The sequence below is a fragment of the Vidua macroura genome, chromosome 2 (assembly GCF_024509145.1).
Source record: "Vidua macroura isolate BioBank_ID:100142 chromosome 2, ASM2450914v1, whole genome shotgun sequence".
NCBI classification, from domain to species: Eukaryota; Metazoa; Chordata; class Aves; order Passeriformes; family Viduidae; genus Vidua; species Vidua macroura.
Window position 1 is genome coordinate 113460895 of NC_071572.1, and position 12096 is coordinate 113472990.

General features: G+C 38.5%; 1 protein-coding gene across 2 annotated transcripts in view; it reads right to left on the bottom strand.

Moving 5' to 3' along the window:
* The window catches only part of EPHA6 (EPH receptor A6), a 369996-nt gene that overhangs the window by 86920 nt on the left and 270980 nt on the right, over positions 1-12096 (bottom strand). For both annotated transcript variants that reach the window (XM_053970149.1, XM_053970148.1), the window contains exons 7-8: positions 11134-11296; positions 2547-2655 (exon numbers count right to left, since the gene is read on the bottom strand). In XM_053970149.1, the coding sequence (XP_053826124.1) occupies positions 2547-2655; positions 11134-11296 (272 nt within the window). The remainder of the gene's footprint in view (positions 1-2546; positions 2656-11133; positions 11297-12096) is intronic.

Here is a 12096-nt window from a genome sequence, read left to right on the forward strand (position 1 = left end):
GCATGACAATGACTATCTGAGTTTAAGTTTGATGTAATACTTTTTTTTAAGTTTGACTCCTCCAAAGAATTCTGATACTTCAATAAATTATTACTTTCCTGCATTCCTGTTTGTGTACACAGACCTGTGGTAATTAAATCTTATCCCATTAACTTTCATATACATTAAAATACATTCTCATTTTCTTCATAACAGAATTATAATGACTTCACCATGTTTCATGAAAAAAGAAAATATTTTTTTCATATCAGGACCCCTTTTTTCTCTTTTGCTGAGTGGCTCTGTGCAGCCTGAGCTGCTGAACACTGCCTACTTGCAGGTCTGATAATGCTGATTTAGGGAGTCACATGGCAGGACCAACTGTTTCAGTCAAGAAAAGCCAAAATATTTGCTCTTGGTCTTAAAGCTCTTTCTTGCTCACTGAACAGCCTAAAAATTACTGTTTAGAGGGAAATATTTTGGTTTAAAGGATAGCAAAGGGCTGTTGAGGCTCTGATGCCTGTGGAGAACAGCAATGCCTGTGGATGTGTGCTCTGGAGTACAGACATGCAGTCCCAAGGGGAAAAAAAAAAATGTCTGTCCTCTGTGTGAACATTAACAGCAGTGTAAAATTAAACAAAAATAATTACAATCAGTAAATCCATACTAAGAGTGGAGATCTTTGAGGAATAGGGGAACACACCCACCTCATTTCAGTGGTTTGTTTGAATTGCTGAAACACAGCAGGAACAGTCACAAGTTCATTCACTGCTACACAGGTGATGGTGAGGAAATAAAGGGTAGAAACTCCTGAAGCTGCTGTGCCCTTGTGGAGGGAGTGCAAACCAGTGGATTCTCAGACTCTCTGGAAACCTTGAGATTGAACACCAGTTGCTGGGACTCCCTAAGGATGCCAGTGCCATTTTTAGGACCTGAACAAGTGGTCTGTAGGGTCTGTCCAGAGCCCTAAACACAAGTCCTTGCACTCCAAGTGCTTGCCCAAGGGAACAGCCAAAGAAACAAGACTTTAACCTTACTCAACCCTCCTAAACATCCATGTGGCCCCAAAGTTTGACTTCAGAAGCCAGTGATTAATCACCAGCAGAGAAGTCTCCTCATGCCCTGCTCATGTTGGCTGCAGAACAATTGGAGATAAGGCTAAATCAGACTGAGCTTTAACCTCCCATTTCCTGAAACTGAGCCAGGACCCCAGTCCTGCATCTTGAAGCCTCAGTTGCTTTCATATTCCTATCTGCAACTGACAGCCCTGCTTCCTGCTTGCTCCTGGTGGATAATGACCCAGCAAAGTGCAGAGGCAGGTGCTCATTTCCCCCCAGCCTCTCCACTCTGAATAGGCTCATCAGCAGCCCTGAGACTCGACAGCTCATCAAATTGTTAATTCTAAACAGTGAAGCAGAGCACATCTGTAGGGTACCGGTCCCGTTTTTCATGCTGAAATTTGCCTCCAGTCCTAGAGTAAATTGAGTATTTATTCAAAATTTTCTTGCTCTGTCTTCTGTGGAACATGCTCTTATCACTGCATTTAAGCAGCTCTTCAAAATGATTTCCTATCTTACATAATTGAAATGGTCCCATTGAGTAAGGCAGTAGAAAGCTAAGAGAATCTCTGATATTCTTAACAGTAGAAAACAGGAGGAAGAAACACAGAAGGAAACCCATTTCCATTTTTTTTTTTCATTCCCAAGTTTAGTGATTTTTTTCTAAAGGATGTGTTTGAGTTGTTTCAGCATTTCACATATGGATTCCACACAATCATTTTCTCTGGAAATTTGTCCCTGTCTAAATAATTCCTCTCTCTTCTGAAAGATCCTACTGTTTGTCACCTTCTGTAGTAATTGCAGGAATATTTACTTAGCCCCTAAGATTATCTAAGGCCACAATATGTTCCAAGGTTAACTGCTCTCATTACCTTCACCAGAATGTTAGATTTAACTGGTTTTATTATTTAGCAAAGAGAGCATTAATTCACATAATGGCAGCTACTGCAGTGCCATATTTAGGGTATTGCAAACAAACCCTCTGGCCTGCACTGATAGAACTTCACTTTCTGCTCCAATTAGAGATAATGCTATACCAACAAAACTGATGTGTAATTACAAATCTAAAAGTGCAGCACCCTCTGTTGATATCTGAGTAGTGCACTCTCTAAAGTTTTGCAATTGACAGTTGTAAGATTTTTGTAAAATTCACTGTGGGGATTTTATTCTTTTTTTTTTTTCTTTTTCTTTTCCTTGTAATGTCAGAGCCTTGAGGGTGCAGCAGGTATACTGCATTTTTAAATTATCACTTTGCAGGCAAGAAATCCAGAAACTTATTTCTAAATATCCAAACTACTTCCTGATATCACATAATTTCTTATCTCCCCAAACTGTGTCTTTATGAAAAACCACAGTTACAAAAGAGCTGTATGACCACTGCTGAACAAAGAGGATATTCCACTTTGTCTAACCCTAATTTTAGCTCTGAAAATGTAGTTTAATGACTTGAATATCATTCTTAAATTCTTAATTTTAGATGGGACTACACGAGAACAGTGTTTTAATTACCTGCCAGTGATGAGGAAGAACAAAGTGAGGATGACCAGCAGAGTAAATCCACCCACAGCAGCAGTGGCAATTACAAGAATCTGTCCCTGCTCTGCAGCCATATCAGAAGCTGAAAGAGAAGCACAGAGAAAAGGGGTTGATGCTCCATCCATCACCCAGGGATTTTGCAGAATGGCTGAAATAATTTCAATGGTCAAATGTTGCAATTTGTTTTTGATGTTTCCCTCAGAGTTTAGCAAGGGCATCGGATGGAAATGTGTCTGTGAAGTGAGGAACCATAACCCATGTCTCAACTAGGATGGAGGGGAGAAGATGTTTGCAGGTTTATAAAAGGAGGATTTGTCCCTGTCAGACACTTGCAATTTATTAAAGTTTGAATATGACAGGATTTTGGACACAAAACTGTATTCTCTTCCTTAGCTTTATTTATCTTAATCCTGCACCTAATTCAGAAGTTTTCTCCATCCCCCTGTCCCAGTGAAGTCAGCAGCAGTGCTGGGTATGTGAAGATGCTAAACTGGGTGCAGAAGGAAGCAAAAGAAAAACCCCCACACCTAATGTGCAGCTTCACACATTCTTCAGCATGTCTGGTGTTCAGTTTCATTGTCACAAAATATATATAGTTTATCATAACATGCTTTGGTGATTAGCAACTCTGTAGTTGACCAAAAGAAATAAAAGTCTTATGCCTCCTGATGTTCTCTCTGCTTTTTGTAGGATGTTTAGAAGTTAAAAGAGATCACCTGAAACTATCTAGTTGCTGGACACTTCCTAATTTTGTTAATTTATTGTGTATAATATTAAATATTTCCATTTAGAATTTACCTAGAGTCCAGGTGGTCCTCACTGTCCAAATACTACATGAGCAGAAAAAGAATTAGGCTCCTTTTTTCCTCTGTCTCCTGTCTTGTGACTCTGAAGTTTTATTTGTTAAACTCTGTTCCACTTGAACATTTACACCACATGACATTTACCCAATTCTTACTATTTCCATGGGAAATAAAACATTGTTTTGAAAGAAGAAGAAATAATTCTATTCAATGCCTTCTGAAAACAGGAGTAAATACAGAAAAGGGAATAATTTTTACATCAGGGAAGCAACTTTGATTTTGTAAACTTGCAAACTGTTCAATAAGCAAAATCTTCAGCTTTCTTTAGGCATCAGGTGATTAAAGCTGTCTAGGCTGCTGTCTAGAAACCTCAGCAGGTGATATTCTCTCACTTTGCAGCAGATGAAGCTCAATGCAATGCACACATTGCTATCCAAAGCCTCATAAAACACTGGTTCCTAGAAAAGCATTTGGCTTCTGAACAATATTTGTGTGTGGCTTGAAAACCCATGGTGTAAACCAGCTTTGTAAGAGTAGCAAAGCAAATTAAACCAACAGCAGCTTATGTCAAATTTTCACCAAAACCAACTTTTTAGGTTTCCGTCCAAATAATTTGATGGAAGAATGCACAGGCAGCAAATTACAAGGGATTCAGTACCTGTGGCCAAACAAGTTAAATTTATACCTTCTAAGAAATGATGGAGCAAATATTGACTGAATAGTTAAATGATATTTAGTGATGTTATGGCAGCGGATTCCAGCTCTGTGTTACATTCCACAGGCTCAGGTTTAGATGGAAAAATGCAACACAACAAATATCATGCCACACATGTAACAATGCAAATGCTGAATACAATTTTCAGTCCAGTGTGGGTTGTGCTAAATGTGGCAAAGATTATTCAAGTCAGGCATGGTTTGAAGTTGCACACAGAGAAGGTTTCAGAGGAGTCTTTCCTGCCCATCTCTGCAGTGGAGAGGACAAACTGCAGCTCTCCTTTTGTTAATAATAGGAAGAAGATGCATGCAAAAACAGTGAATTTGGCAGGAGGAAAGCAAAACACAAGCTCAAAATTAACAGCAAAATTTATTTGTCAAAAGACAAATTAACTGAGATTTTTTTTTTCAACAGACATTCACTGCCAAGGCAAGAACCCAGGAACCTTCCTGGTGCAAATGTAGGGGCTGATTCCATGGCCCAAAGAAGCACCTGCAGCTATCAAGATGAAGATGTGTCCTGGACAATTTCTGGATGGAGCTGCTAATTTTTGGTGTTGTAGCTAAAACCGAATCCAATCCACCCATTCAATAACATACATTTTTCTATCAGGAACCAAAGTCACATTAATGAACGGGAGAAATTCAGACTGATTTATTTTTGTTCTGCCTGTAAACAATACAGATTTTTTAGCTGAGACTGCACCTATTTGAAAAGTGATAATTCTGTTTCCCTTGTTTGTATTTTAGAGGCCAGAGTTGGATACATTAGGATTTCTTTTTTTTTTCCATGTAGTTAAATCACCTCAAAGAGTTTTCAAGCCTGAAACTTCCAGATGATCTTAATTTACCTGTCAGATAAAAATGCCAAATGACAGACAAGAATAATTGGAAAATGTGAATTTGTTAAAAACTGACAGAGAGGCTGGTAAGGCAAAATGATGGAAATATTTATACACAGACTTATCACATACAGGTAAAAGGTTCCACAAAAAACTGTTTAGGCAGTAAGAAGACAGTGATCAGGGACTCTCAATACCTAGAATTTTTACAGCATTTTAACATTTTAAATTAAATTCTATGTGTCTCTCAACCTCCTTGCTCTTTTCTCATTTCTCCAGCCTTCTCTTAAGGTGAAGTTAAAGCTGTAAATACTAAGAGCTTTATTTGTTTTTGTTGTGCATGTTCTTGAATATTTTTTGTCACTTTTCCTTTCTTATTTTTTCCTGTGTATATTGGTCTATGACCCCGTGTTTCTCCTCAGAACTTCTTGATTATTCAAGAAAGAAAAACAGTTTAAAAAACAACTTTTTCAGGTTGCAAAGCCAAGCAAGTTCCTGCAACCTCATTTCATCCCTTTGTGTGTACATATGAGAGTGCTGCATCTAATCACAGAAGTGCACAGCATTTTTTTCCAGAATCTCATGTTGGACAACAAGGCAGCATTCCTATAGCTAAAATCAGTATTTTGTTGTCTCTACACTGTCCAGGGCACTTCAACTTTATCATAAACCATGAGCAGAGCTAAGGGAGCTTAGCACCCCTCTAACTGGGCTGTATGCTTAGTCTGGTACTATGTCTCTTTCTTTTTACCTATCTACTCAATGAGTTCATTTGGACAGAAAACACTTAAAAAATGAGTAGCTAAGACAAGGAAAAGGGAGAATTTATGACTTAGCCAAGATGTTTCAGTAGTATACTGCAATGCTTGGGTGGCAAAACTCTTCAAGCACGTTTTACCTGCAACTGATGTGATTAGTCCAAGTGATTTTAAAACTGCAGCATGGATTATATATGTACCCAAGAGCTTTTTATCCAGATAAACTCCTCACTGCCATTGCTCTTCATGCTTAACTCATGCTATATGCCTAAAATGATGCTTGAAGTTCCTAATTGCATCGTTCCAGCTTCCTTGCTTAACACTGTGCCCAGAAATCCCTTCTGCATCCAGCCTGGTGTCAGTTCTGCCCCTACAATTCACTTTTTACATCCATGCCCTGTCTCATCTTCTCTCTAGGTTCTTCATCCAAATGTATGGAGGAGGAGCTGCACTTTCCCTCCCCTCTGGGCTGAAGGGAAATACCCTGAGGCTTCCTCTTTTCCTCACTGGGCACACTGGAAGAAATGGTGCAGATGTTTTATTCACAGTACAAGAGGCTGAGAACCAGAGAGAATCTTTCCTCTCTGCACTTTCTTTAAACAAATTTCTCCAAAACATTTTACAAATTTGTGTATTTGGTATAAAAGCCCTAATGACAGCTCACTTCTGTCTCTCAGCTACATCCTTTGGTTACTTCAATTTGACATCTATCAGGCAGCAGACCCACCATCAGACTGAAAGATAAAAAAGTGACAGAAAGACAGCCAGACTGATAACAGTGAGCAGCTGTAAGACAGATAAGTGTGGACAGTGAGCACTGGAGCTCTAATAGAGAGGAACAGGCTGTCAGGGGGATTTACAAGGCATTGTAAACAACAGTGCTTAAGAACAATAGGTAAGAAAAACACAAAAGTCTCATTAGGGCAACCTTTACATTTCCACAAATGCAAATGTAGCTCCTGTGCAGTTCCTGTGGTACAGTGAGCTGATGGGCTCCAGTCAAAGGGGAAATGAGAAGGCAAAGGAAAGGTGAACTTAAAAGGGACTGTCACTAACATAAGAATGTAAAACTTTTTGGTGTCTATTCACTTGAAAAGCTCTCTTCCAAGTGTTTTCCCCTAATATTCCTGGCCAGTGGACACATGGAAAGTCTGTGCAGGCAGTTCGAGATCTGAACGAGGATGTTGCTCCTGTTTAGGAAATGCAGAGGAGAAGTGAAGTCTGGGTTTTCTGGACACATACAGTGGTGCAATCAGATAGACCAAAATCAAATGTGAAGAAGAAATGGCTGAAAGCATTAAACACAGCAAGGAAATACTTAAAGATCAAAGTGAGACATTATTTGGTATCCAGAGCTGACTAATATTGAATGAACAGTAGGACAAGGCAGAGGTGGGGACAGATCCAACAAGTAGTTTCTAAATATGAGATATATGTCATCTGATTTGTTTTATTTCAACAAGGAATTCAATTTGCTATTGTTGAAACATAAAATATTGTAAAACAAACAAACAAACAAAATCTCCATTTTGCATTGGTAATGCAATAAATAGATTTTCTAAAAAACCTTGGGATGGCTTCTCTGTCATGGCATGAACCAGGGCATGTGCTTAAACAAGTAGTGGACATGCACTGAAATCAGTGATTCAGGACCTTTTGCTTGAGCTTTGGACTTCTGGAAAGAATGGAGTCACATCTGGTGGAAAACCCAAAATAGTTTGATTTGAGGATGAAAAGTTAAAGATAGATTTTGTGGATGTAGGAAGAGGGAGAAGAATGTGAAATTTCAGCAGTATTTTCTGGCAATACACAAAAAACACCATCTGAGACTATGGTAAAGAAATTAAAGTTATTGATCCATCAAGACTGGTGTTTCAGCCAATTATTTTTCACAGTCTTCAACTTTATAAAACACCTAATCAGGTATTCCATTAACATTTCTGAAATGTTTAGGGTTTTATTGTTAATAATTTAAAGTATACAAAGTCTGTATTGCTTTTGGATTAAATATCATTTTGTGCTTACATTTATCACTCTGTTCAGCACAAGTACACAGTGCATAAATGCTACTTTGTCCCTTAGGTCCCTTCCAGAACAAGCCAACCATTCCACTTGCAGATTATTTTTTCCTAATGATGGGAAGGCTAAGGAGGAAAATACATTAGGTTTTAGAACAAGCCCTGCTTTGGCATGAAAACTGCCTGAAAGCTGTAAATTGTTCAATATTTTACAAATTCCTCTGGGCAGAAGGACTGCTGAGGTAATGACCACTTCTCTAGGAAAAAAAAAAAAAAAGAAAAAAAAAACCCAAAAGGTTTGAATCATTAATTAAAAAAAAAAAAAAAAACACAAACCAAAACAACAAAACCAACCAACCAAAAAAGGTATTCCAAAATTAGCTGGTTAGAAGAGAGGGGGGAAAAACCCAGAGAGGGTAACAGTCAGAGATTAAAGCATCTCTGCCCTAGGAAAAATGTTTTTCTTAATTGTCAGAACACATTTTATTCTCTGTTAGAAAGGACCATAGTGTTTCTGGTCCTTCTGGTAATTCTGACAGATAAAAGCAGGAGCTACAAGTGAGGTTTATGCTCCAGTTTAAAGCCCCAGCAGTGGCAGCTGTGTGTGTGCTGGAGTGTATGAAAACCTGCCAGCTTTGCTACGAGTGTTTTGCCTGTAAGGTGCTGAAACAGAGACTGAATAAAATGGCAACAAGAAACACAGTCACAAGTGGTGGTTGCTGTGCTTTGGAAAGGTTTCACATTTCCCAGGTGCAGCCTCTGGGCTTGAAAAGGGGGAGAAATGCCTTTTAGCATCCATTCATCCATCCCTGCTTCCCTTGAGGAGATTTTTTTCCTGAATGTCCTAGGTAACTCCATTTCCTATCACAAAGAAAATACAAATTTCACTCTTTTGGATGCTCCACTTGTTTGTCTTTGCAGCAGGGAGAAGAATTCACAACAGAGCTCCCCAAGCTGTGGCTGTCTCAGTCTGTGGGTCAGTAAGTGAGGGTGGTGCTTCCCAAAAACCACATCAGCCTTAATAACTAACTTCCACTATTACTGCAGATATGGTCTTCTCTCTCCCTCATGCACCACCTTTAGCAATCCCACTTTAAATTTAAACTTTAACAATTTAACAATTAAATAAAAAAAAATTAAACAATTTAAAAGTGCAGTGACACAGGTAGTGTTTCACCCAGAACATCAGAGAAGGCAGGACACTGCCCTGCCAAAGGACACTGTATTTTAAGACATTGACATTCACATCTCACAGCTGATGAATCATTAATTTTCTGTAATTAGTCTATTAAAGAAAACTTCTAATTTTTGACTGCTCACTTTACTGCCATCTACTAACAAATTCTGTCAAAATTCAAGCAGGGTAAACCTTAGATGTTTAACTGCAAATGTTTTGGGAATTTTTCTTTACTGTACCATATTCAATTGGCAGAGAGCTGAAGGATGTTACAATCTAAGGTCGATTAAAGAGGATTTTTATCAAACACATGACTTAAAATATTTTCTGTCATTTTCATGAGAGTGTTGGTTGCTAAATTTTTTTTTACAACACAGACTTTTAAAACACTCTATTCTTCCCAGCCTTCTCATGAAAATGCTACTTTTGAGTTAATTCAAATCTAATTGAAAGTCCACAAAAAGTAATTGCAAAAGTGGAATTTTCACCCAGTAACTTGTTTCTTGGTGAAAACAAGTGAGGAGGGTTGGAGGGAGTTGCAATACAATGCCTTGGACTACTATTATTTGCTATCTTTCAGGAAAATTGAGAAAAATGTATATTAAAAAAATCAGAAAATTTTTCAGCTGATCTGCACACTGCCAGAATAGTAAATGATAAAGAGACATTCCTACACAGCTGGACTAGGACTGGTTTGTAAGACAGATGCAGGCCAGCAAGGGTAAATTAACATTTATAGGTACTGACAGAACCAAGTAGCCCAAATCTCAACACAACTCTCCCAAATCTCTCTGTGTAAATGTTACTCAGTATCTTGAAATACTGACAAAACCATTGCTATATTCTATTTATTGAGGTATGGGAAACCATGCACTAGTGCAGGCAGCAAGTGCTTAGACACAAAAGTAAAAGAAATCAGAATTATTGAGAGATAAACTGTGTTAGGTCTGTTTATGGCATCATAAACAGATTTATTTTTCCAGTTGATTTCAGTATCAGGTTCAGTTTTGATGTTGTACTTCAGAAAGGATGTCAAAATTAAGATTACCATGCAGCCCAAGGGCCAGCTGCATCAGTGCCCTGAGAGAGATGGCGCTAGGACAGAGGAAGGGGAATGTCACTCCCAGGAGATTCCCTCAGTACCAATGAGGGAAATGTCACTGGAGCCACAGTCTTCCTAATTCAGATGGGCAAGCGACATTTTCACAATGTGAAACCTCACAGAGGTTTAAATACTATTTTCTTTTTACATGAATTAAGCCTTGTATTTATTGCACCAGGCAAGATCTACTGAAATTCTTGAAAGCCCCCAAGTGCTCAACTCCTATTCAAACCAATTGGCTTAAGTACCCAGCAAATTTTAAAAAGTCCAATTAGGCATTAAGCACTTGGAAATCTATCCCTGATTGATTTTTGAAATAGAAGTTAAGAAGCAATAAAAATGGAACACAAATCCCTGGGTGCTCTTGGAAGCACTTACATAGTTCTGAGTCTGTACATTAGCTTAAACAACTTGAATTCTAAAACACTAATGAAAACATGGTATACATAATTGGCTAATTAAAGTAATTTAATTAATGAGTGTTTTAGTGTTGTATCTACTACACTAATTTCCTCTCAAATACATGAAAATACCTTTTTCTATGTTTCTTTGAACATGGAGGGCAACACACGACAAATATAAAATTGTTCAGAGCGTGAACATCACACATGAAGCCTTTTTGCATATTTTGTAGGAATAGGAAGGCTTCTTGCTTCTTTGTGCCAAATTTAGTAGGTTTAGTTGTTGATGGAAGTGCATATAAAAGTTTTCAATTTTTTATTTGTGGAGTCTGGGAGCACTAACAACTACAGGGTGAAGAGTCCATCACTGGGAGCTTGCGTGGGGCTGCTGGACTTAGAGAAAGCCTGGCTAAGGGTATTTCTAGATGTCAAGAGGCAGAACTTCTATAAGGAAAGAAAGGATCAGAGAATCCTAGAGCATCTTAGCTTGGAAGGGACCCATAAGGAAATTTTATGGAAGAGAACATTCCTTCAGCTGTAGCATTGGGCTAACATTTCTGTGTGCTGTTACAAATCCAGAACTGTGAGTCTGAGGCTTGTTTTTTATAACATAGCACCAGTCATTTTGTGATAAACAAATGGTAGGGGTTGGTTCAGCCATTCAAACTCCCAGTGTCTCAATGGTTTAGAATTAGATGCTACTTTTGTTGGACTTATTTTTTTTTTTCCCTTTAGTGAAACTTACTTTCATCTCCAGTTTCAAATTCAAACTTCTGGCTATAGCCGCTGTATCCTGCTGCCGTCCTGACTCTGATATGAAATATATACTTGGTGGCTGGCTTGAGACCTGTGATGATAACACTTGGAGCCTTGGACCTTGTGGAGGAATAGCTGAGCTGCTCATGCTCCTGAGGGACAAAAGAGGGAAGAAATGATATCAAGTTGAGTTGAACAATCTTTGCAAAAATGATATAACAGAACTGAAGCTCCATATTCTTCTCATGAATGTAAAATGTGTTTATAAAAGAAGGTGCAGGTATGGATTTCTGTACTTTGGGTCTGTGCTATAGTCAGAATGTATGATATGGCCTTGACTTTTAGATTTCAGGTTTTTTGTCTTTAACCTTGCATATAGACATATTTTTGTGACTCAGGTCAGCAACCAACCCAACCGTAGTCAAACCAACATGAATTACTACAAGACTACATTCACAGAAGAATGGCAACTAGAATGGAAGCTCATTATTTTTGCACAATGGACAAACTAGGAGGTCAGTAAACACTACCAAGCTGTAAAATAAAGATGTGGGAGTATTCAAACACCCGCTACTCACTTCTACCCGCAGGTAGTGCCAAAATGCCGGCGCTATCCGTGGGTAGACCTGTGGGTAAAAGAAAATAGGAATTAACTTTTTCTTTAAAGCCTGTCAACTTTGAGCATGGTTCAGCTGCTTTGCTGCTGCTGAGCTCAATGCCTTTTTCCAGGTAGTTGTAATGTAGTTATACATGAAATTCACTTTGAAACTCTATAAGGAGAAATACTCTGCACAAAAGTTAATCTCCTGGCAGTTGATCCCAGGCAGCTGCTGGGAATTCCTGAGTGCTCACAGAGATCCCTGAGAATTATGGTCTCTGGGAATTACCACTGCAGACCAGCTGCTCCAGTATGGAGACCTGAAACATAAATTTCTATGCTTTAACTGATTGC